At 45.6% G+C, this 26,722-nt stretch overlaps 1 protein-coding gene across 1 annotated transcript; it reads left to right on the top strand.

The window, feature by feature from the left end:
* The first annotated feature begins 17,841 nt into the window (after positions 1 to 17,841).
* Positions 17,842 to 25,571, top strand: SNRPB (small nuclear ribonucleoprotein polypeptides B and B1). The gene is made up of 7 exons (XM_077251654.1): positions 17,842 to 18,184; positions 21,063 to 21,214; positions 21,298 to 21,409; positions 21,498 to 21,650; positions 23,441 to 23,576; positions 24,057 to 24,182; positions 25,404 to 25,571. Exons 1-7 carry the CDS (start codon positions 18,182 to 18,184, stop codon positions 25,439 to 25,441), a joined length of 720 nt encoding a protein of 239 aa, XP_077107769.1. The 5' UTR covers positions 17,842 to 18,181; the 3' UTR covers positions 25,442 to 25,571.
* The last annotated feature ends 1,151 nt before the right edge of the window (positions 25,572 to 26,722 follow it).

The raw sequence follows: 26,722 nt of genomic DNA, 5'->3' as shown, positions 1-26,722 counted from the left end.
AGCCCAAAAATTTCTGAAGGCTCTTCACAGATGTGGGTTGAATCCAGTCATGAATGGCTTGGACCTTAACAGGATCCATTTCTATAGACGAAGGAGAAAAAATAAACCCCAAAAAAGAGACCTTCTGAACTCCAAATAGGCACTTAGACCCCTTCACAAATAGAGCATTATCACGAAGGATCTGGAATACCATCCTGACCTGCTTCACATGAGACTCCCAATCATTGGAAAAAATCAAAATATCATCCAAATACACAATCAAGAATTTGTCAAGATAATTGCGGAAAATATCATGCATAAAGGACTGAAATACAGAAGGAGCATTAGAAAGCCCGAAAGGCATCACCAGGTATTCAAAATGGCCTTCGGGCGTATTAAATGCAGTTTTCCATTCGTCACCCTGTTTAATACGAACAAGATTATATGCCCCTCGAAGGTCAATCTTGGTAAACCAACTAGCCCCCTTAATCCGAGCAAACAAATCAGAGAGCAAAGGTAAAGGGTATTGGAATTTGACCGTGATCTTATTAAGAAGACGATAATCAATACAGGGTCTTAAGGAGCCATCCTTCTTGGCAACAAAAAAGAATCCCGCTCCCAATGGTGACGAAGACGGACGAATATGCCCCTTCTCTAAAGACTCCTTTACATAGCTTCGCATGGCTGCATGCTCTGGCACAGACAGATTGAAAAGTCGGCCCTTAGGGAACTTACAGCCAGGAATCAAGTCAATAGCACAATCACAGTCCCTACGTGGAGGAAGGGAACTGGACTTGGGCTCATCAAATACATCCTGGAAATCTGACAAAAATTCAGGAACATCAGAAGAGGGGGAAGAGGAAATTGACATTAAAGGAACGTCACTATGTACCCCTTGACAACCCCAACTAGTCACAGAGTCACAGACATTGATTTCCAATCCTGCACTGGATTGTGTACTTGTAACCATGGAAAACCCAGTACAACAACATCATGTAAATTATGCAACACCAGAAAACGACAATCTTCCTGATGTGCTGGAGCCATGCACATAGTCAGCTGAGTCCAATACTGAGGTTTATTCTTGGCCAACGGTGTAGCATCAATACCCCTTAAGGGTATGGGACTCTGCAAAGGCTGCAAAGAAAAACCACAGCGCCTAGCGAATTCTAAGTCCATTAAGTTCAGAGCAGCGCCCGAATCCACAAATGCCATGACAGAAAAAGATGACAATGAGCAAATCAGGGTCATAGACAGGAGAAACTTAGGCTGCACAGTACTAATGGTAACAGATCTAGCGACCCTCTTAATACGCTTAGGGCAATCAGAAATAGCATGAGCAGAATCCCCACAGTAAAAACACAGCCCATTCTGACGTCTGTATCCCCTCTGTTCCGCTCTAGTCAAAATCCTATCACATTGCATAGGCTCAGGACTCTGCTCAGAGGACGCTGCCATATGGTGCACCACTTTGCGTTCGCGCAGGCGCCGATCAATCTGAATGGCCAGAGACATAGACTCGCTCAAACCAACAGGCGTGGGGAACCCCACCATAACATCCTTAAGGGCTTCAGAAAGACCCTTTCTGAAAATTGCTGCCAAAGCATCCTCATTCCATTTAGTGAGCACAGACCATTTTCTAAATTTCTGGCAGTATAATTCTGCCACTTCCTGACCCTGACACAGGGCCAACAGTGTTTTCTCAGCATGCTCTACAGAGTTAGGTTCGTCATACAATAATCCGAGCGATTGAAAAAATGCATCTACATTAAGCAATGCCGGATCCCCTGACTCAAGGGAGAATGCCCAGTCCTGAGGGTCACCACACAGCAGAGAAATAACTATTTTTACTTGCTGAATGGGGTCACCAGAGGAACGGGGTTTCAGAGCAAAAAACAATTTGCAGTTATTTTTAAAGTTCAAAAACTTAGTTCTATCCCCGTAAAACAAATCCAGAGTAGGAATTCTAGGCTCTAAGGCCGGAGTCTGAACAACATAATCTTGAATACTCTGTACTCTTGCAGCAAGCTGATCCACACGAGAAAACAACCCCTGAACATCCATGCCCGCATCCAAATCCTGAATCACCCAGAGATTAAGAGGAAGGAAAAAGACAAAACAGACTAAAGAAAAAAAAAATGGCTCAGAACTCTTTTTCTTTTCCTTCTTTTGAGATGCATTCAGCTCATTTTTGGCCAGTTGTACTGTTATGGTCTGGTGATTAAGGAGCGACATGCGACTAGCTCTGAGCAGGTGGTAACTATACCGACCGCAGTTCCTAATCTTAACACAGACACTAGCAGTAGCCGTGGGATGTTCCTGTCACTCCCTGGACACCTCGTCACAGCCGGAGAACTAGCTACCCCTAAAGGTAGAAACAGGAAAGCTATCTTGCCTCAGAGAAAATCCCCAAAGGATAGGACAGCCCCCCACAAATAATGACTGTGAGAGCAGAAGGAAATGACATACGTAGTATGAAACAAGATTTAGCAAAGGAAGCCACTACTAGCTAGACAGAATTAGTACAGAACAGAAAACTGTGCGGTCAGTAATAAAAACTAGAAAAAGTCCACCGCAGAGAAATGCAAAAATCTCCACACCTGACTAAAGGTGTGGAGGGCAAACTCTGCTGCCCAGAGCTTCCAGCTTAGCTAAATAGATCCATACTGATAAGCTGGACAAATGAGCAAAACATAGAAAATGCCAAACAACAAAGTCCACAACAAGTGAACTGCAAAAAGACAAGCAAGGACTGTCCTTGCTTTGGTGAAATGGTCAGAGTGGCAGGGAAATCCTCAGAGAGCCATGACTCCAAGCTCAACAATTGACAACTGGCATTGAATTAGGGATAAGGCCAGACTAATATAGTCGAGCCAGAAAGACGATCAGTGAGAACAGCTGCTGATGCTAAATCCAAGAAGCAGCCATACCACTCAAAACCACAGGAGGGAGCCCAAGAGCAGAATTCACAAAAATGCTACTTATAACCACCGGAGGGAGCCCAAGAGCGGAATTCACAACATATTGCCCTCTCCCGCACCCCCATGTTTGCCCTCTTCACCACCTCCATTATTGCTTTCTCCCCACCACCCCATTATTGCCCATTCACCACCTCCATCATTTCCTCCTCCCCCACCACCCCTATCATTGCCCTCTCTGTCAACCCAATCATTGCCTTCCGCCCCATCACCCCCATCATTGCCCTCTCTTCCACCTACACACACACAGACACACACAGCACTATTTTCCTCTCTGCATACAAACACACACTCACCTCTGCGCACGGTATCCTGAAGCCCCACCATCGCCGGCAGCTTCCTGTCTCGCACAGCCGCGGCGCTGAATGACGATGTCATTCAGCTGCTGCTGTGTGAGACAGGAAGCAGGACGGATCCATTCCCTGCAGCTCCGCTTCCATTTACTCCTGCAGGCAGTGGAGCTGCAGGGATTGCTCCCTGCCTGCCGAACATGAGGGCAATCTGGCCAGGGGCCCCACGGAGCCGGATAAACTGGCCAGATTACCCTCAATATTAGCCGCCCTGCATGCAGGGCCAGTTTTAGGCAAAGTGGGGTCCTAGTCAAAGTTTAAAATGAGGCCCCAAATGCTAACATATTGCACATCACAGAGAAGCATATCAGTTGTACTTACATGCGCTGAGTTCAGGCCGCTAAATGAGTGTGATCGACAATACTGAAATCATTCAACGCTTGTTTCCCGGCCTCTTTACACCAACTGAGAAAGAATGATAGGGACAGAATGATTACTAATAGATCAATCTGTCCTCATACAGTATCATGTTATCAGCAGCACATCTACAATTTACACCGGGCGATGTGCTGCTGAGAACAATGATTTCTGTTTCGGCATAAACAATCCAATCACTCGATGAATATGCAGCATTTTGCTTGTTTAGTGTAATACAACCCATAGTCCTCCATGTGTTATAATGTGCACTACAGTCCTCCATATTGTAAAATGCACACCCCATAGTTCTACATATAATATAATGTGCCCCATAGTCATCCATATAGTATAATACACTCTACATAGTCCTCCATATAGTATTATACACTTCCCATAGTCCTCCACATAGTATAATACACTCCTTATAGTCCTCCATATAGTATTATACACTTTGTCAGGACTCTGAACATTTTTTTATTACCTTTTTGTGCATTACTGCCCTTTTCCAAGATGGCGTCTTTGGTCTCATGTGCACTGTGTGTTCCTGCTATAAAACTCCACCCCAGCCTTCAGTCTGTGCTAGAGTATTCTGCCTTGCATCCAGCTCCTGACCTCTGGTGACTCCCTGGCTATATACCTGCTCCTGTGAACCTGTGGGGTTATCCTGCTACTCTGCTCTGAGTTCCTGCTGCATACACTAGTCCTCCTTCATCTGCTGCTCGTGTTTACTTCCATCTGCATTTGCTGGACATGTAAGCTGTTGCTGCTCTGCAAGAACCTGAGACTATTACTCAGACCTCCCTGGTTGAGCTAAGATATTATTTGAACTGCCTTATAGCATATCTATCTGTGTTTTGGACTAAGCAAGGACTTATTTGTGTCAAGTATCCTCAAGAATAATTGTGCTTCATAGACTTTCTGTGTGATTGCATTTTCCTCTGAAGTTCCCTATAGACTGCTGAGCTGCATTTGATATTTGTTTTCTGGACTTGAGTTTCTCTCTGCACCTGTTTGAATCACCGTGTGATAATATAGACTTTACCACTTATAAAACTGTGTCCTGTAGTTGTCTTGTTCCACGCAAAGAGTCTCCTGAGTTATCCCCTATAATTATTACACACTTCCCATAGTCCTCCACATAGTATAATACACTCCACATAGTGCTCCATATAGTATAATGCACCGCCATAGTCATCCATGTAGTACAATACACTTCCCATAGTATAATGCACCCCATAGTTCTCCATATAGTATAATATATTCCCCATAGTCCTCGATACAGTATAATGCAGCCCACATATAGTATAATGCAGCCACCCCATAGAGCATAATGTAACCCCCCATAGAATATAATGCAGCCCCAATCATATAGTATAATGTAGCCCCCTCATAGAGTATGATGCTGTGATAGAAATATATATATCATGTAGATCTCACTTGCATGTATACTCTTCTATAATCAAATATATACTTATATGCTCGCAGCTAATATATACATTATAATCAATGGTTTAAAATGGCTGACACGAACTGATATAAGCCTGATATAACCCAGACAGATCATATGGGGTTTTCCATCCCAAAAAGCGGAAGTTGGGTCAGATGTCTGAAATAATGTCTAGAATATAGCTGAATCTTGCTGAAACGGCAGACCAACAGTGTCAGATGTCTCAACTCTGTCCTACATACAGAACTCAAGTTTAATTGCTTAATCCTCTGTCATATGAGCATTAATCACCATATTCCATATATGTTTAGATAACCAATGACAGAGGAGCTAGACAATATGGTAATTAACTAACCACCCCTGACAACCCCTAACCACTCCTTTCTATGTGAAAATATAAAACTATGTATGTACAATAAAGTTTCAGTATTGATGGAATGTTGTTCTGTCACAGTTGTGTACAGTCCATTCTTGATGAGCGCTCAAAATACTCAGTGTAATTGGGAGCGGCCCCAGCACACACAGAGGGATAAATTTATCCAACCCTAATATTTCCATAACAATGCAATCACCCCTCATGGAATATAAATATAATACAGCCCCCATAGAATATAATGTAGCCCCAAATAGAATATAATACAGCCCACCTCCATATAGAATATAATAGAGCCCCAAAGAGAATGATGCAATCCTCCCTCATAAAATCTAATACAGCCCCCATAGAATATAATGTAGCCCCCATAGAATATAATACAGCCCAACTCCCCATAGTATATAATGCAGCCTCCCCTATAGAATATAATGCATAATGTACCACCCATAGTATATAACACAGTCACATAGTATATAACACAGCCTCCCCCATAGAATATAATATACCCACCATAATATATAACACAGCCTCCCTCATAGAATATAATATACCAGCATAGTATATAGCACAGCCCACATAGTATATAGCACAGCCCGCATAGTATATAGCACAGCCCACATAGTATATAAAACAGCCACATAGTATATAACACAGCCTCCCCATAGAATATAATATAACCCCCACAGTATATAGCACAGCCTGCATAGTATATAGCACAGTCCGAGTAGTATATAGCACAGCCCACGTAGTATATAGTACAGCCTACGTAGTATATAACACAGCCCATGTAGTATATAACACAGCCCACGTAGTTATAACACAGCCCATGCAGTATATAACACAGCCAAGTAGTATATAGCACAGCCCACATAGTACATAACACAGCCCACGTAGTATATAGCACAGCCACGTAGTATATAGCACAGCCACGTAGTATATAGCACAGCCACATAGTATATAGCACAGCCACGTAGTATATAACACAGCCCACATAGTATATAACACAGTCCATGTAGCATATAGCACAGCCACTTAGTATATAGCACAGCCACTTAGCATATAGCACAGCCACGTAGTATATAACACAGCCCACATACTAGTATATAGCACAGCCACTTAGTATATAACACAGCCCACATACTAGTATATATCACAGCCACTTAGTATATAACACAGCCCACGTACTAGTATATAGCACAGCTACTTAGTATATAACACAGCCCAAGTACTAGCATATAGCACAGCCACTTAGTATATAACACAGCTCGCATCTTCCTGTTATAGTAAAAAAAAACCACTCCTCACCTCTCCTCGTGCCCTCGCTGCTCCCTACTCCTGTTTTAATGCCTGGCACACAGTGACAGGAAAGAAATATATCTTGGTACCGTGTTAGCCAGTAGATAGAAAAATATTTAGAATTGAGAGTCCTCAGTGGTTGATACCTTTTAATGGCTAACTGAAAAGATGGTAACAAATTGCAAGCTTTCGAGACTACATACGTCTCTTCATCAGGCAAAGACTAAAACAAATTCTGAAGAATTATATAAATATGTGATTCTTCAGAATTTGTTTTAGTCTTTGCCTGATGAAGAGACGTATGTAGTCTCGAAAGCTTGCAATTTGTTACCATCTTTTCAGTTAGCCATTAAAAGGTATCAACCACTGAGGACTCTCAATTCTAAATATTTGGCACACAGTGAGTGAGCGATGACGTCATCGCGCACCCGCAGTGTCAGATGCAGAGCGGGGAATGATGGGCGAGGGAGCGTCATGTGACGCTCTCTCGTCCATCATTGCTTTGAACTGTACTGGCAGACGCCGGTATAGTTCAATGCGGCAGGGGAGTCGGCGCTGGCGGCAGGCGGGCCCCCCTGCCTCACAGGGGCCCTATAGCAGCTGCATGATGTGCCCCCAGCTAGGGGCCCCTGGTGGAGTGGGGGCCCTGGGCAGCTGCCTGCAACTAACGCCGGCCCTGCCTGCAGGGGCAACCCAGGGCCTCCGGGCCCCAGAGCAGCAAAATGTATTTTAAATTTGTACATCGAAATGTTATAACATTTTGTGAATTACCTGTAGGTTAAAAATACTCAGTACACCCCTAGATGAATTCTTTGAGTGGTCTGGTTTCCAAAACAGGGTCACTTGTGTGGGGTTTCTTCTGTTTTCACAAGTCAGGGTCTCTCTAAATGCGACATGGCATTCACAATCTATTCCAGACAAATAGCGCTATTTCCTTTCCTAGCCCTGCCATGTGCCCAAACAGAGGTTTTTGACCACATAGAGGGCATAATTGCCTTCGGGAGAAATAGCACAAAAAATTATGCGGTCCATTTTCTCCTATTATCCATTGTGAAAATTACAAATTTGGAGGTAAAATAACATTTTTTTGAAAAAAATGAAAATTGTAAATATGACCTAATGTTAACAAATTCTGTATAGTACCTGTGGCTTCAAAATGCTCACTATACCCCTGGTTAAAATCCTTGAGGGGTGTATTTTCCAACATGGGGTCACTTGTGGGGGTTTTCTGATGTTTACAAATCTTAGGGTTCCTGCAAATGAGAAATGGCACCCGCAATATATTTCAGCCAAATTTGTGTTCCAAAATGTACAGTATATGATGCTTATTCCCTTGCGAGCCCTGCCGATTCTCCAAACAGAGGTTTCTGACTAATGTGTGGGGTAGCAGCGCGCTCAGAAAAAAATGGATAACAAATTTTGGGGTCCATTTTGTCGTGCTATCCCGACAAAAAAAAAAGTGAAAACATTGGAGCTATAGCAACATTTTAAAAGTAAAATTTAAATGTATATTTTTTCATTCTACGTTGCATTATTTCCTATGTAGCACTTGAAGGGTTAAAAAATTCCTGACAGCAGTTTTGAAGCATTTGAGGGGTGTGGTTATTAAAATAGTATCACTTTTGGGGAGTTTCCAATGTATAGTCCACGCAAAGTCCATTTAAATCTGAATAGGTCTCTAAAGAAACAGGTTTTGGAAATTTCTTGAAAGATTAGAAATTGCTACTAAACTTTTGACCCTTCTAATATCCTGCGAGAGCAGGATTTATTTATCTATCTTGACTCCATTTTGGTTATTCCACGTGCATCTCCTTGCTTTTCAAAATGGAGTCTGTGTATGTTCTGAGATCAGGAGTCTCAGGAATTTCTTTGTCTAATGGACTTAGAGATGACATACGAGAGTGAAAGAAAGAAGTGAGAGCCACAACTTAGGCTACTTTCACACTAGCGTTAACTGCATTACGTCGCAAATGCGTCGTTTTGCCGAAAAAAACGCATCCTGCAAAAGTGCTTGCAGGATGCGTTTTTCTGCATTGACTAACATTAGCGACGCATTTGCGACGCAATGACACACGTCGCAACCGTCCTGCGACGGTTGCGCCGTGCTGTGGCGGACCGTCGGGAGCAAAAAACGTTACATGTAACGTTTTTTTGCTCCCGACGGTCCGCTTTTTCCGACCGCGCATGCGCGGCCGGAACTCCGCCGGAACTCCGCCCCCACCTCCCCGCACTTCCCCGCACCTCACAATGGGGCAGCGGATGCGCTGGAAAAATGCATCCGCTGCCCCCGTTGTGCGGCGGAGACCATGCTAGCGTCGGGGACCTCGGCCCGACGCACAGCGACGGGTTGTTCCCGACGCTAGTGTGAAAGTAGCCTAAGACCCTTAGGCCATACCTATACCTTAAAGGGAACCTGTCACCTGAATTTGGCGGGACAGGTTTGCGGTCATATGGGCGGGGTTTTCAGGTGTTTGATTCACCCTTTCCTTACCCGCTGGCTGCATGCTGTGTTCTCTGTAGTACACGCCTGCGCAAGGCAATCTTGGCGTGTACTACGGAGGACACAGCATGAACTTCAATCCAATATTGCGGCCAGCATGCAGCCAGCGGGTAAGGAAAGGGTGAATCAAACACCCGAAAACCCCGCCCATATGACCGCAAACCTGTCCCGCCAAATTCAGGTGACAGGTTCCCTTTAAAGAGGTTGTCCACTACTTTTACATTGATACCCTATTCTTAGGATAGGGCATCAATGGCTGATCGGCCGGGGTCTGGCACTCGGCCTCAAAGTAAAAATAGTGGACAACCTCTTTAACCCCTTAACGAGCATAGGTATTTTTGGTTTTGCATTTTCATTTTTTGTTCCCCTTCTTCCCTGAGCCATAACTTTTTTATTTTTTGGTCAAAATGCCCATGGGCTTGTTTTTTGCGGGCCGAGTTGTACTTTTGAACGTCACCATTGATTTTACTATCTCGTGTACTAGAAAATGGGAAAAAATTCCAAGTGTGGTGAAACTGCAAAAAAAGTGCAATCCCACTCTTGTTTTTTGTTTGGCTTTTTTGCTAGGTTCACTAAATGCTAAACTAACCTGCCATTATGATTCTCCAGGTCATTACGAGTTCATAGACACCTAACATGTCTAAGTTCTTTTTTATCTAAGCTTGGTGAAAAAAATTCCAAACTTTGTTAAAAAAAACCAAACAGTTGTGCCATTTTTTGAGACCCGTAACGTCTCCATTTTTCGTGATCTGGGGTTGGGTGAGGGCTTATTTTTTGAGTGCCAAGCTGACGTTTTTATTGATACCATTTTGGTGCAGATACGATCTTTTGATCGCCCGTTATTGCATTTTAATGCAATGTCACGGCGACCAAAAAACATAATTCTGACGTTTTTACTTTTTTTCTCGCTACGCTGTTTGGCAATCAGGTTAATCCTTTTTTTATATATAGATCGGGCGATTCTGAATGCGTCAATACCAAACATGTGTATGTTTGATTTTATTTTTATTGTTTTATTTTGAATGGGGCGTGATTTGAACTTTTATATTTTTTTTTTTTGTTCTTTATATTTTTAAAAACATTTTTTTTTTACTTTTGGCATCGTTCAATAGTCTCCATGGGAGGTTAGAAGCTGCCATAACCTGATCGGCTCTGCTACATATAGGTGATGATCATTTCACCTATATGTAGCCAAATTCCTCATTTGCTATTAGTGCCGACCACTGGACAGCGCTCACAGCAAGCCGGGAGTGGCAACCATAGAGACCTCTGGTTGTCATGCCAACCCCCTGGTGACCCACGATCACGTGACGGAGGTCACCGGCGGGCGGATTTCTGGCGCGATTACCGGAAATGCTTATTAAATGCCGCTTTCAGTGTTTGACAATGGAATTTAAAGGGTTAATAGCCACAGGTGGATTGCGATTCCACCCATGGCTGTTCTGGGCACATGTGAGCTGTTCAAAACAGCTGATATGTGCTGGGAAAGATGTGGGCTCCCTGCCGGAGCCCACATCAAAGGGCGGGAGTCCGACATTAGCGTAGTATTACACCCGATGTCGGAAAGGGGTTAAAGCTGAGTGTAGATGATATTATCTTTAGCCAATTAGATGTATGCTATTGCCAGCACATATGTAGAGATAAGCTGAGCCAATTATATTGTTACAATGTATGTCCAGAGAAAACCTAAACGTGGTTAATGTTATTTATTAATTATTTTCTATAACTAACTGGTTTAAAGATACGAAGATTAAAAGTTTGAAAATTGCTAAATTTTTGCCAAAAAAAAAATTAAATATTAAAAAAAAATATATATAAAGATAAAAAACAAAAAGCAGCACACAAATTGCAATAGAGTGCAAAAACCTTCCAGGCATATACCAAACCTTTACAATAGTTCCCAAAAAATGAAGGCAGCACACCAATAGATGAATTACACGTGCAGTTTATTGGCCCATGTGCGACGTTTCAGTCCAAAGTGTGGACCCTTGTCAAGCTTGAGAAAGGTCCACACTTGGGACCGAAACGTTGCACATGGGCCAATAAACTGCACGTGTAATTCATCTATTGGTGTGCTGCCTTCATGTTTGTTGGAACTTTGTGTATATATATATATATATATATATATATATATATATATATATACTGCTCAAAAAAAATAAAGGGAACACTTAAACAACAGAATATAACTCCAAGTGAATCAAACTTCTGTTAAATCCACTTAGGAAGCAACACTGTTTGACAATCAATTTTGTGTGCTGTTGTGCAAATGGAATAGACAACAGATGGAAATTATTGGCAATGATCAAGCCACACTCTAAAGGAGTGGTTCTGCCGGTGGGGACCACAGACCACATCTTAGTACCAATGCTTTCTGGCTGATGTTTTGATCACTTTTTAATGTTGGTTGTGCTTTCACACTCGTGATAGCATGAGATGGACTCTACAACCCACACAAGTGGCTCAGGTAGTGCAGCTCATCCAGGATGGCACATCAATGTGAGCTGTGGCAAGAAGGTTTGCTGTGTCTGTCAGCGTAGTGTCCAGAGGCTGGAGGCGCTACCAGGAGACAGGCCAGTACACCAAGAGAAGTGGAGGGGGCAGTAGGAGGGCAACAACCCAGCAGCAGGACGCTACCTCAGTCTTTGTGCAAGGAGGAAAATGAGGACACTGCTAGAGCCCTGCAAAATGACCTCCAGCAGGCCACAAATGTGCATGTGTCTGCACAAATGGTTAGAAACCGACTCCATGAGGATGGTCTGAGTACCTGACGTCTATAGATGGGGGTTGTGCTCACAGCTCAACACCGTGCAGAACGCTTGGCATTTGCCACAGAACACAAGGATTGGCAAATTCGCCACTGGCGCCCTGTGCTCTTCACAGATGAAAGCAAGTTCACACTGAGCACATGTGACAGACGTGACAGAGTCTAGAGACGCCGTGGAGAGCGATCTGCTGCCTTCAACATCCTTCAGCATGACCGGTTTGGCAGTGGGTCAGTAATGGTGTGGGGTGGCATTTCTTTGGAGGGCCACACAGCCCTCCATGTGCTCACCAGAGGTAGCCTGACTGCCATTAGGTAGGGAAATGAGATCCTCAGACCCCTTGTGAGACCATATGCTGGTGCGGTTGGCCCTGGGTTCCTCCTAATGCAGGACAATGCCAGACCTCATAAGGCTGGAGTGTGTCAGCAGTTCCTGCAAGATGAAGGCATTGAAGCTATGGACTAGCCCGCCAGTTCCCTAGACCTGAATCCGATGGAACACATTTGGGACATCATGTCTCGCACCATCCTCCAACATCACGTTGCACCGCAGACTGTCCAGGAGATGGCGGATGCTTTAGTCCAGGTCTCGGAGGAGATCCCTTTAAGAGAGCATCTGCCACCTCATCAGGAGCATGCCCAGGAGTTGTAGGGTGGTCATACAGGCACGTGGAGACCACACACTACTGAGCATCATTTCCTTGTCTTGAGACATTTCCACTGAAGTTGGATCAGCCTGTAACTTCATTTTCCACTTTGATTTTGAGCATCATTCCAACTCCAGACCTCCGTGGGATATTAGTTGTGATTTACATTGATAATTTTTAGGTTTTATTGTTCTCAACACATTCCACTATGTAATGAATACAAATTTACAACTGGAATATTTCATTCAGTGATATCTATGTAGGATGTGGGATTTTAGTGTTCCCTTTATTTTTTTGAGCAGTGTATATGTACCGTATATATTATTATTATTATTATTATTATTATTATTTATTGTTATAGCGCCATTTATTCCATGGCGCTTTACATGTGAGGAGGGGTATACATAATAAAAACAAGTACAATAATCTTAAACAATACAAGTCATAACTGGTACAGGAGGAGAGAGGACCCTGCCCGCGAAGGCTCACAATCTACAAGGGATGGGTGAGAATACAGTAGGTGAGGATAGAGCTGGTCATGCAGCGGTTTGGTTGATCGGTGGTTACTGCAGGTTGTAGGCTTGTCGGAAGAGACGGGTCTTCAGGCTCTTTTTGAAGATTTTGATGGTAGGCGAGAGTCTGATGTGTTGTGGTAGAGGGTTCCAGAGTAGGGGTGATACGCGAGAGAAATTTTGTCTACGATTGTGGGAAGAGGAGATAAGAGGGGAGTAGAGAATAATAATAATAATAATAATAATCTTTATTTATATAGCGCCAACATATTCCGCAGCGCTTTACAGTTTAACAGTTTCAAACACAACAGTCATAGGTAACAATGTTAACAATACAGCAATAAAGCAAAATAAGACGACCCTGCTCGTGAGAGCTTACAATCTACAATGAGGTGGGGAGATACAAAGTACAGGTGTGTATTTACAATGATGTATTTACAATGATGGTCCAGCCATCTTCAGGGGGTGGGGGGTAGGTGAGATAGTGAATGGGCTACACACACACACAAACATAAAATGACTGATTAGGGAACGCGATAGGCCGCTCTGAACAAATGAGTTTTGAGTGAGCGCCTAAAGCTATGCAAGTTGTGGATGGTCCTAATATCTTGGGGTAGAGCATTCCAGAGGATTGGCGCAGCACGGGAGAAGTCTTGGAGTCGGGAGTGGGAGGTACGGATTAGTGCAGAGGTTAGTCGAAAGTCGTTTGCAGAGCGCAGAGGTCGGTTAGGCCGATAGACAGAAATGAGGGAGGAGATGTAAGGGGGTGCCGCACTGTGGAGAGCTTTGTGGGTGAGAACAAGTACTTTGAATTGTATCCTGTAATGAATGGGCAGCCAGTGTAATGACTGGCGAAGAGCGGACACGTCCGAGTAACGATTAGCCAGATGGACGACCCTGGCTGCTGCATTAAGGATAGACTGGAGAGGGGAAAGTCGCGTGAGGGGGAGGCCAATTAAAAGAGAGTTACAGTAGTCCAGACGGGAGTGGATTAGGAGAAGGAGATCTTGTGAGGATCGGAGGTTGCGTGTAGGTAAGTACCGGGAGACGAGGTCACAGATGTATGGAGGAGACAGGTTGTGGATGGCTTTGTACGTCATGGTTAGGGTTTTGTACTGGAGTCTCTGGGCAATGGGGAGCCAGTGAAGGGATTGACAGAGGGGAGAGGCTGGGGAATAGCGGGGGGACAGGTGGATTAGTCGGGCAGCAGAGTTTAGAATAGATTGGAGGGGTGCGAGAGTGTTCGAGGGGAGGCCACAGAGCAGGAGGTTGCAGTAGTCAAGGCGAGAGATGATGAGGGCATGGACTAGGGTTTTTGCAGATTCTTGGTTGAGGAATGAACGGATTCGTGAAATATTTTTGAGTTGAAGTCGGCAGGAAGTGGAAAGGGCTTGGATATGTGGTTTGAAGGAGAGATCAGCGTCAAGGATTACCCCGAGGCAGCGAGCTTGTGGGACTGAGGAGAGTGGGCAGCCATTTACTGTAATGGTTAGGTTCGTTGGGGGGGTTGCGTGAGATGGGGGAAAGATGATGAATTCTGTTTTGTCCATGTTAAGTTTCAGAAATCTAGCGGAGAAGAAGGATGGAATAGTGGACAGACATTGAGGGATTCTGGATAGTAGGGAGGTGATATCTGGTCCAGAGATGTAGATCTGTGTGTCATCAGCATAGAGGTGATACTGAAAGCCATGAGATTCTATGAGCTGTCCCAGGCCAAAGGTGTAAATGGAGAAGAGCAGGAGCCCAAGGACTGAACCTTGCGGGACTCCGACAGATAGGGGCGAGGTGAGGAGGTGGTGTGTGAGTGGGAGACGCTGAATGTCCGGTCTGTTAGGTATGATGAGATCCAGGATAGGGCCAAGTCAGTGATGCCAAGGGATGAGAGGGTCTGTAATAATAGGGAATGGTCCACTGTGTCAAAGGCAGCCGACAGGTCGAGGAGGAGGAGGACAGAGTAGTGTCGCTTGCTCTTGGCGATTAAGAGGTCGTTGGTGACCTTAGTTAGGGCAGTTTCAGTGGAATGGTGTGACCGGAAGCCAGATTGTAAGCGGTCAAAGAGGGAGCAAGAAGAGAGATGGGAGGACAGTTCAAGGTAAACGTGTTGTTCCAGTAGTTTGGAGGCATAAGGGAGAAGTGATATAGGGCGATAGCTAGATACAGAGGATGGGTCAAGAGAGGGCTTTTTGAGGATAGGTGTGATGGAGGCATGTTTAAAGCTTGAGGGGAAAATACCAGTTGTTAGTGATAGGTTGAAGAGATGGGTTAGGGTTGGGATGAAGACTGTGGTGAGGTTTGGGATGAGGTGGGATGGGAGCGGGTCAAGTGCACAGGTGGTGAGATGCGAGCTTGAGAGTAGAGTGGAGAGTTGATCTTCTGTAATGGTGGAGAAGTTGGTTTTGGAGGTGGAGGGCTGGGAAGTCAGGAGGAAGGGCCCTGGGGGTTGTTGACCAAAACTGTCTCTGATGCTGTCAATCTTCTGCTTGAAGAATGAGGCAAAGTCTTCAGCAGAGATAAGTGGGGAGGGAGGAGGTGCTGGGGACGGAGGAGAGAATTGAAGGTGTTGAATAACTGTTTAGGGTTGTGAGACAGGGAGGATATGAGAGATGAGAAGTAGGTTTGTTTAGCTGTGGCGAGTGGTCTTGAAAGTAGTGAGGGACTGTTTGAATACGATGAAGTGCTCGTTGGAGTGGGATCTTTTCCATCTGCGTTCAGCAGCCCTGGAAGCTCGCCTCAGTTCTTTGGTCAGGCTGGTGTGCCAGGGCTGTCTGTTGATTTTGCGAGCTTTGGTATGTGTAAGTGGGGCAGCAGATTCCAAAGCTACAGCTATTGTGATGTTATATAGAGCGGCAGCGTCATCCGCATTGTGTATGGAACTTATGTCTGTGAGAGGGAAGAGGGATTCAGAGAATGAATGTAGGTCAAGATGTTTAAGATTTCTGCGAGGGTGTGAAAGTTTGTGGGGTGGGGGTTGTAGACATGGAGTGGAGAGAGATGAGAATGTGAGAAGGTTGTGGTCAGAGAGTGGAAGAGGTGAGTTAGAGAGGTTAGATAGGGAGCAGAGGCGGGTGAAGATGAGGTCCAGTGTGTGACCATTTTTGTGAGTGGCTGCAGAAGACCATTGAGTGAGGCCGAAGGAGGAAGAGAGAGATAGAAGTTTAGTGGCAGCTGAGAGGGAAGTGTCAATGGGGATGTTGAAGTCACCCATGATGATAGTGGGGATGTCCGCAGAAAGGAAATGAAGTAGCCAGGTGGTGAAGTGGTCAAAGAAGGTGGTGGCTGGCCCTGGGAGGCGGTAAATGGCAGCCAGTTGGAGGTTGGAGGGGGAGTAGATGCGCACAGAGTGCACCTCAAAGGAAGGGAGGGTAACAGAGGGTAGAAGTGGGATTGGGGTGAAGGAGCAGTTATCTGACAGGAGAAAACCAACTCCTCCGCCATGCTTGCTGCTGGGGCAGGGTGTGTGAGAAAGGTGGAAGCCACCATAAGAGAGTGCAGCAGGGGAGGCTGTGTCAGAACGGGTGAGCCAGGTTTCGGTGATGGCGAGGAAGGAATACAGTATTATATATATATATATATATATATATATATATATATATATATATATATATATATATACGGACCTAAATTTACCAGTAACATCAAATACACTATGTCACAAAAAAAAAGTCTCAGAATCAGTGGGATCTATTGAAACGATCCACAGTTATTACCACATAAAGTGACAGTGCACAGAATTGTAAAATTTGGCCGGGTCAGGAAGGTGAAAACAGGCTCTCTCACTAAGGCCTCTTTCACATTTCCGTCGGTACGGGGCCGTCGCTAGGCGTCGGCCCGACGGACGTTGTGCAAAATTGTGCACAACGTGGGCAGCAGATGCAGTTTTCCGATGCATCTGCTGCCCATTCTGAAGTCCGGGGAGGAGGGGGCGGAGTTCCGGCCGCGCATGGTTGGTCAGGAATGGCGGATCCGATGGACGAAAAAAGGTTCCCTTGAACATTTTTTTGTCATGACGGTCCGCAAAAACACGACGCATCCATTGCACGACGGATGCGACGTGTGGCCATCCGTCGTCAATAAAAGTCTATGGCAAAAAAACGCATCCTGCGGGCACATTTGCAGGATCCATTTTTTTTACCAAAACGACGGATTGCGACGGATGGCAAAAAACGGAAGTGTGAAAGTAGCCTTAGGCTGGGATTACACATACAAGAAACATGGCCGAGTCCCGCATGCTCTGCTTCTGAGTGCCGGGTGCAGTGTCGGGTATCAACATGCGAGACTCGGCCGTGTTTCTTGTATGTGTGACCCCGGCCTAAGCCGGGGTCACACTTGCGGGTGCAATGCGAGAAATTTGCACGAGTCTCTCGCCTCAATACCCGGCACTGCTGCCGGCACTGGGGACCGGGGCGTTCAGCTGCATAGAAATACATGCAGCCGCACAGTCCGGTCCGAGTGCCGGCGGCAGTGCCGGGTATTGAGGCGAGAGACTCGTGCAAATTTCTCGCATTGCACCCGCAAGTGTGACCCCGGCTTAAGACTTATTTTATTAATTGCTGAAGTAGAGAAAAGTTATTGTTTTTTTGCTGTATGAAAATCTCTGTTTTTAGGCGCTCACAAGACTTTACAAACTAGCAGTGCGCTGTGTCAGCTGGACATTAGCAGGGTGGGCTTCCAATGCCCACCATCACTGCCGGCTACATGTCTCTGCATTGTGCGCATGTCACCTGCACGAGCAGCTGCGCAGCCCTTCACATTCCCAGCAGCCACTTCCACCATTCCTGCAGTCTGCTGGGCTGCGGGCAGAGGGCGCCATTCCGGAAGTAGTACTCAGCCTCACTCACTCTATTGTACGTTTAACAACGCGCGGCTTCCGGCTGCCACACGACTTCCGGTATATAGAGCGCCGCCTCACAGCGTCTCCCTGGCGCAATTTTTTCATTCCCCGCATCGGCCGTGAATCCGCGGCATCCACGTTGCAGCCATGGTGAGTAGCGTCCGGGCCGATGTAGCCTGCAGGTGTCGGTAGGAGTGCGGCCGTATTTATGTGGGGAGGGCGAGGTGAGACCACGGGAGGACCGGTTCCCGCTTCCGCCTATTGTACCGAACCTGTTGCTGTACTGATGGCGGCAGTACCCTCTGCTCCGGACACCAGGCTGCCCACATAGTGTGTGTGTGTGTGTGTGTGTGGTGCCTGGGGGCTGCGCTCACGCCATGGCTTGTTCCAGAGCCTGTGGTCTGGTGCAGAGGGGGGAAGATGGCCGCCCACAGTGCTGGTACCGTGCACCCGGGGCCCTCAGTCCGCGCTATAGGCCTCGGGGAGACCCCGGCAGCCAGTGGGGGCGAGGTGCGGTGTGTATGTGGCGCTCTGCAGAGGAGCCTGAGGCCCAGCTCGCCGCACCGCATACTATGTATGGTGGGTAATGGTAGTGACTGTAAAAACATAATACAGGGGCCCTAATTCCACGGATGTGTTGCTTACTGTAGTTTTGACAATTTCCTACTGATAAAACTATAATTTAGAGGACTAGTTAACCTGCTGCCATGTAGTCCTCCATATTCACGAGCTGCTTCTAGCCCTGCTCCCAGCACTGGCAGCTTTCTGCCTATGCACAGTGTACAGTCAGTCTGTGGTGTGTGTGTGTTTTGCTGGGTTATACAGAGCTAAGCATTCAGAAAACTTCTACATGGACAGAGCTGTGGCGTTGGTAAGCCAAATCTCCGACGCCTCAATTTCCCTGACTCCGCAGCACTGATCACTACTGGGCATGTGCATAAAGTGCAGCACAGATTTATCACCACTCTGACCCCACAACACTGATCACTGGGCATGTGCATAAAGTGCAGCACAGATTAGTCTCCACTAAAGCTGAGATCCCTGGATCAGGAACAGAACAGACATTTATAGGACATTTCAGAACTCCCAAATTCTTGTGAAAACATTTACAGCACATCTGCACTGTACCCAATTTATCATATATTTTAGGGGTCGGTCCATTATATACCAACTTGACAGCACATAACTATATAATAATCTTTTTATATAGTGCCAACATATTCCGCAGCGCTTTAGTTTTGCGCACATCAACTTAAATTCCCTATCAGTATGTCTTTGGAGTGTGGGAGGAAACCAGAGAAACCCCACGCAAACACGGGGAGAACATACTAACTCCTTAGGCTAGGTTCACATTGTTAACGCAAGTGCTAATATGTCATATCGCTAGCGCAGATAGAGCATCTGACGGACAGCCGTGTCGGACCCGGAAACGCTGCGTCCCAGGATCTGTCACCCAATGACGGCACATCGCTAGCGCACGCTCATTTTGGGTGTGCGTTAGCGATGCGCCCGGAATAGAGCTAAATGGCAGCTTTAACAGACTGCGTTACACCACGTTATGCTGCAGTGTAACGCTGTCCGTCTAACGGACTGCTAAAATGCAATCTGAACCTAGCCTTACAGATGTTGTCCTTAGTGGGATTTGAACCCAGGACTCCAGTGCTGTAAGGCTGCAGTGCTAACCACTGAGCCACCATGGTGATAACAAAACTGCAGCAAGTAGCCTAGTAAGTAATTGCTGGCATCAGGGTCTGTCACTCCATCATACTGCTCTCAGATAGCAAGAAGTTGGTGACAGTTTCCCTTAAACAACAACTTCTTTTTCTCGTTGCCTAATCTGCAGTGGTGACTGTTCTCCTAGGCATGAAACACAGCACTTTCAAGCTCTCTGCTGTACAGCTTGTGAGCGCTGCTTTAAAACTGGCTGATGCACTGTTGGCTTCCTATCCGGCATGCTTCAGTCCCACTGTTTCTGATACAACAGAGGCAAAGCTACCTCTTGCAGCATCAGTGTGGCCAGTGACTGGCTGGCTGTGGGCATTGGCTGGCTGTACTTCCCGCCCCATCTGGTTTGACAAGTAAGGAGCGAGATTATTGGTGAGAGATTGATGATGAGTATTATGATTTTGCACCATTCTAAGTGATTTGTAAAGATTTTAGTTGCAGATTCATGTAATCGTTTGCATCAAACCGTTTTGTGACAAACGTTTTGTTTTTTGTTCCGCTCTGCCAAGTGGGAGGGGCTTGGCATGAAGGAGCGGGGCAGAGCACTGCTCCATTGCCTCATGTTTTTGCACCACAAGTTATGACAGTAACGTAGTCCAGTCCAGGAGTACATTTCTGGTGCGTAGCAGCTGAAGCCTGTACCTAATTCATTAATAAATTCTTAACTAACTTGGCACATTATGGATCAAGAAGGACTTGCTCATTACCAGTCTTGATGTCTTGGCCCCAGTAGTCTGGATAACTTGTAATGCTATTTTTGCATGGATGTTGGGTGTGGTTTCCAGTGTCGATACTGTGCTGCCTTCCATCACGGTAGCCTACTACTGGTACCAGCAATGCCCCATGTCATCAGGATGGTTGTGGACAGAACTGCACATCCCCTTTCTGTTTCTTTCACCTCAGTGAGTGTGCCTGCTGGTGATTAGTGAGGCCAGTTCTATATTGGTAATATTGTGGGAGTCTAATGTGACGCCATCACTGATCTGTGGTGTTGGTGCAATGTACTTCAGGTGTGGTGAGAATGGGAAACTGTCGGGAGAGAAAACAATGGGCAGATATTTATGCTCATGTGGTGCCATCATTCCACAGCACTTTATGGCAGAATTAGTATTTGGGGGTAATGGTGTAAGGTTTGTTTTTACCCAGAAATGGAGTCAGCACTTAATAGAAGCTTTGTCGTATGTTGAGCTGCCAGCTTGTCACTTGGAACTAGCACAGGCCCTTGTAAATAGTATTGTATTTAAGTGCTTGCTCTTTGTCTTCTGTCCGGTCTTAACACTTGGACTCTTGTGTTTTCTCTTAGACGGTGGGGAAAAGCAGCAAGATGCTGCAGCACATTGACTACAGGATGCGTTGCATTCTGCAGGATGGCCGCATCTTTATTGGAACCTTTAAAGCTTTTGACAAACACATGAACCTTATTCTCTGTGACTGTGATGAGTTCAGGAAGATCAAGTAAGTGATGAGCAGAGTGCTGACAGACTGACTGCTTGAACTCGTATCCACCTATACTGAAACTGTCCTTCCTTTCGTCTCAGGCCCAAGAACTCAAAACAGCCGGAACGTGAAGAGAAGAGGGTATTGGGCCTGGTTTTACTTCGTGGTGAGAACCTGGTGTCCATGACAGTGGAGGGCCCACCTCCTAAAGATGTGAGACCTTCTTATGTTGCATCCACAGCTGTAATGCTTACTGACATGCTGTTCATATATTAATCATACCCTACACTTTTTAATGTAGACTGGCATTGCACGGGTACCATTGGCTGGAGCAGCTGGAGGACCAGGTGTTGGCCGTGCAGCTGGCAGAGGTGTTCCTGCCGGGGCTCCTATGCCACAAGCACCTGCTGGTTTAGCTGGACCAGTGAGGGGTGTTGGAGGTCCATCTCAACAGGTGAGTTTAAGCTGCGAAATATCTACAATAAATATTGAGTTCTTGCTGAGGGGTGGAGGAGGCTGCATCCTTTTGATACCTCAAGTGCTGTCTGTTTGGCCATCGTGTCAATGGATGATGCTGTTAGCCGTCCATGTTTGTGTGGCGCAATATCACTATTAACTCTTGATGTAGGTCCACATTAGTGTGGTAAGGATTAGGATTCCCTGTTATAGGTGCCCAAAATATAGTATATGATCCCAACCAGTAACTGAGAACTTGCCAGTGGGTTCATGCTGCTCAAACCACAGGAAGAATGAATCAGAGCCTGGGTGCAGGCTTGCAGCTGCCGTCCTCTGGCCAGCTCTGTCCTGTGCCACTCTTGTTGACATAACTCTCCTTGTCAAGTAGGAAGAAGCTGGGCATGGGCTGTGTAGGACTAGTCTCATCTTTTTGGTTCCCAGACCTTCTAAACAATGATTTCTTGCCAGATAATTTCAGAGAAAAACATACCTAGCTGACGTTGTGCTCGTCTGGGCAGCATTAATCAACTGACCCGTTGCCTTTTAAAGGGAACCTGTCACCCCGTTTTTTCAATATGAGCTAAAAAATAGCGTTCAATAAGGCCTGAGCTGTTCTTTACAATAGTGCCTTTATTATCCCCTGATTCCCCACCTTTGCTGTCAAAATACCTTAGTAAACTCGCCGTTTTTGGCTGTCAGTCACGCAGGTCCAATGGGTGTTGCCAAATCTGTCTCACCCCGCTCCTTGGCGTGTCAGACGTAACTCGATCTGTGAATAGCACAGATCGCGCTCATTTTTTGCGGTTGCGCAGTGCATTAGGCTCTAGCGCATGCGCAGTATGTATTGCCCAACAGTGGGCAAAGTATACAATACATCATTGCGCATGCGCGTGTTTTCACTGTAACCTCTGTGCCCCGGAAGTCTGGATATGCAAATTGTGTTTGTGTCACAAAACTTGCGCTAGCAGTCCTGGATGGAAAAAGTTTACCGGCGTCCAGGACAACACAGTTTGCATATCCAGACTTTCGGGGCACACAGGTTACAGTGAAAAACCAGCGCATGCGCTATGATGTGCTGTATGCTATGCCCACAGTTTGGCAAAGCGTAATGCGCAGGACGCGAGATGACACTTTAATGCGCAGGCGTGAAATACAACGCCGGGAAGAAGTTTTAGTGAAAAGCCGGAGGTGGGGAGAATCGGTGATTAACCCATGCCCATCGGACCTGACCAGGGTGATTGACAGCTGAAAACGGTGAGTTTACTAAGGTATTTTGGCAGCAAAGGTGGGGAATCGGGATAATAAAGGCACTATTGTAAAGCACAGCTCAGGCTCTATTGAACGCTATTTTTAGCTCATATTGAAAAAACAGGATGACAGGTTCCCTTTAATGGTCATGATCATGTTGTACAAGTCTTATGGTTGGGCTTCATAAGGGTTCTCCAAAATCCGAATGCATCGCCAGTCATGAGAATGTGATTAATTGCTTAGTGATTCAACTGTTCATAAGAAGGGGATTTGGTATTGGTAAAACCTCTGAATGGGGGGACATCAGGCAAAGGGATTTTGCCATCTAAGTCAGACCAACTCCCTTGTCAGTCGTGTATGCTTTAAGTACAGATGCAACACTAATTTGGTGAACACTGGACTAAAATCTTGTCATTGATGGTCCCAGCAGTGTGACAAACTTACAAACTTCGTCATATCCACTCTGAATAGGATTTTCTCACAGGGAAGTGTCCTGCATATCTTGTCTTCATTGGTTACATGGCATTTGTTTTTCTACAGGTAATGACACCTCAGAGCCGTGGTAATGTGGCTGCTGCTGCAGCCGCTGCCACAGCTAGCATTGCTGGTGCGCCAACACAGTATGGAGGCCGAGGAGGCCCACCGCCACCCATGGGCAGAGGCGCGCCACCACCAGGTAACAGCAGTCACATATCTTTATTTTATGGGGCCAGATCAATGATGACAATCAAGTCTGATAATTCTGATGAATACTTCAAGCAGGATTGCACTGAGATCTGTTATGCATTATACACTTATTGCATGTCTTGTTTGTGTCTTGGGCCCTTTTCACGCATCAGTTTTTTTGCTATCAGTCGCAATCTGTGGAATTTTTAAAAAAAACAAACAAACTAATCCGGCGACTGATGCTGCCGAAACCGGTTTTTTGTTTTTTTTTTCAACTGATCATGCTCCGATTTTTTTTTTTTTTTTTTTTTTTTTTTTTTTTTTTTTTTTTAATTAAGGATCCAATTAGCCAGATCCGCTAGTCGAATCCGTCGAAAAAACGAATCCGTCGCATCAGTTTGTCACAATCTGCGTCGAGCCAACGGATTGTGACTGACGGCAAAAAAATTGTGTGAAAGGGGCCTTTACTCACTTAACTGTCTTGTTGTAGGCATGATGGGACCCCCTCCAGGCATGAGGCCACCCATGGGTCCGCCAATGGGCATGCCCCCAGGCAGGGGAGGCCCAATGGGAATGCCACCACCGGGCATGAGGCCGCCACCTCCTGGAATGCGAGGTAAGGCATTACAATTAGTGTTGATCAAATAGCTTCGGATAAGTGCTTATCCGAATAGCTATAGCTCTTTCCGAATAGCTGACTCGGTAACCTGGATACCTGGAGTGCTCCCAATAATCAGCTGTTCGGCACCGCCGCTGCATGTGTGGCAGTCATAACGCATGCATAGAGAGCCTGTTTGTTGGGCTCTCCATGCATGTGTTATTACTCTCAAATAGCCGCGACACATGCAGTTGCGGTGCCGAACAGCTGATTATCGGGAGCGATCTGGGTATCCAGGTTCCTGTGGCAGCTATTCGGTAAGCGCTATAGCTATTCAAGCAACACTAGTTACAATATAGTACATTGTTCTTGGTATATACTAAAGCTATAGAAATTGTTTTCTAGTCCCAGCAAACTACCATTCAGTAAGGTATAATTGGCTTCATTTGTGCTTAGGACTTTTGGGTGGAAAACTTTAGTAAATATATATATATATATATATATATAATTTTTTTTTTTTTTTTTTTTTTTTTTTTGCCAAACTATGGGGGAAGGGGAATCTACTCAAGAATGGAGTGACTTTTACTATGCTTGTCAAGGATCCTAACTATTGCAGTCTATGAGCAATGGATGAATGTGTACTGCTTGCTACTTTTCAATAGATCATGTAATACACCACTGCTACACCTGGCAGGAATAGCTGGAGCGCATCTAACTCACGATCCCAGCCTACTTTAGGCACTCTGCCAATGCTGCAGAGGCAAAACTTCCTTATATTGCAGTATCAGTGTGGTTTGGTCCAACGGAGCAGCTGCTGGATCAAACCTTAGAGGGAGCTTACTGTCCATAGCAAGCAGGAAACCTGATGCTTTTTAACCCCCTTAATGACCGCCAATATGCTTTTTTTAATGGTGGTAGTTGCGGGTACTAAACCACAGCGCTGATAATCAACCCCAGAGAACATGATTCGGGTCAGTTTTTACTAAACCCGGGTTGCGACCGTCGTTATTAATGGTATAACGGCGACCGCAAAAAGTCAGATTTCCCATTTAATTTCTTTCTCCTCTGATGTGATCGCACATCAGTGGAAAGAGATATGGGGTCTCCGATTTACCCCCCCCCCCCCCATCAGTAAAACGTCCTATGTAACGATGCATGCAGCTGGATTGTGAGATCTGCCGATATCTTTTGCTGTGAAGATTTGTGCTATATTCACTTACATTTCTGCTCTCTTCTTAGGTCCCCCACCTCCTGGCATGAGGCCAACCAGGCCTTGATCCTTGCTACTTTCCTGTAATCAGCTGTCATACCTCCCTGACTGTTTTCATCCTCAAACTGTTGGTTAAATGTTTTGTAGCTTTTTATTTTCTATGTAAATTGAGTTTTTAATAAACAAGTAAAACTGTACTTTTGATGTGCAATCCTTGTGTCCAAATGTCTATGCAACGCTGGCATTGGTATGTGGGCACATAACTGTATAATGTAGCAGACACCAGAGAAAACTGGTTAAATGCTCAAACTTAAAGGTAAGTGGTTAAACTACAAGACTACCGTGACTTACTGGAAATGAGACCTGGAAGCAACACTTTAGGATGCCGGTGTACATTGATATAAAGCACAATGCAGGTCTTTCAGGATGTAAGTAAGGCTACGTTCACACTAGCGTTGTGCGCCGCTGCGTCGGCGACGCAACGCACGCAAAAACGCGGCAAAACGCACGTAAAAACGCTGCGTTTTGCGACGCATGCGCCGGTTTTTGCCAAAAATCGGACGCAAGAAAAATGCAACTTGTTGCGTTTTCTTGGTCCGACGCTTGCGGCAAAAAAGACGCATGTGTGGCACAACGCAACAAAAAAACGCATGCGTCCCCCATGTTAAGTATAGGGGGCGCATGACGCATGCGTCGCCGCTGCGTCGCCGACGCAAACCCGACGCACATTAGCTTAACGCTAATGTGAACGTAGCCTTAGGTGTATAATAGGGATGAGTGAGCACTAAAATGCCTGTTACTCGAACCGAGCAATTCCTAATTCTCTGATGCTCGTGTCGAGTAACTAGTGTATTGGGATTCTATGGGAGATCAAGCATTTTTTCCACCCTACCTTACAAGGTTTGAGGGGCAGTGAAAATCTTGAAATGGAAAGAGAACAGCATGGGGAAGACCCCCTGGAAGCATTTGACTTCTAGATCACTGCTGATGACAATGGTGTCATACTTTTACCCCACTAAGGAGTGACAGTAAAACATGGAAATTGAAAGAATTCTTCATTTTCTCCATGTGTCCTTGAAGGCATTACCTGTAGCGTTTCATTCAAATATCAATAAACTACTTGATGCACGCCTACACTCATAAAGGCTTTGTGCAAAGCCAGGAAAAAAATGATGGTAATACAGTAGTCTATAGACCAGTGATGGCAAACCTATGGCATGTGTGCCGCAGGGGACATGCAGAGCGCTCCCTGTGGGCACGCACACCAGGCCTGCCACCGCACACACTCAACTCCATTCTGATGTTTTAAATATATTAGCGTCTAAAAGATGCAAATATATTTGAACGG

Source organism: Ranitomeya variabilis, chromosome 4 (assembly GCF_051348905.1).
Source record: "Ranitomeya variabilis isolate aRanVar5 chromosome 4, aRanVar5.hap1, whole genome shotgun sequence".
In the NCBI taxonomy this organism is placed as follows: domain Eukaryota; kingdom Metazoa; phylum Chordata; class Amphibia; order Anura; family Dendrobatidae; genus Ranitomeya; species Ranitomeya variabilis.
This window is presented reverse-complemented; position numbering and strand designations above follow the sequence as displayed.

Excerpts from the sequence above, each read along its gene's own strand:
- SNRPB (XM_077251654.1), top strand. Across the intron at positions 21,410-21,497 it reads AGGGCCCACCTCCTAAAGAT|ACTGGCATTGCACGGGTACC; the intron begins GTGAGACCTTCT and ends TTTTTAATGTAG. Across the intron at positions 23,577-24,056 it reads CAGAGGCGCGCCACCACCAG|GCATGATGGGACCCCCTCCA; the intron begins GTAACAGCAGTC and ends GTCTTGTTGTAG.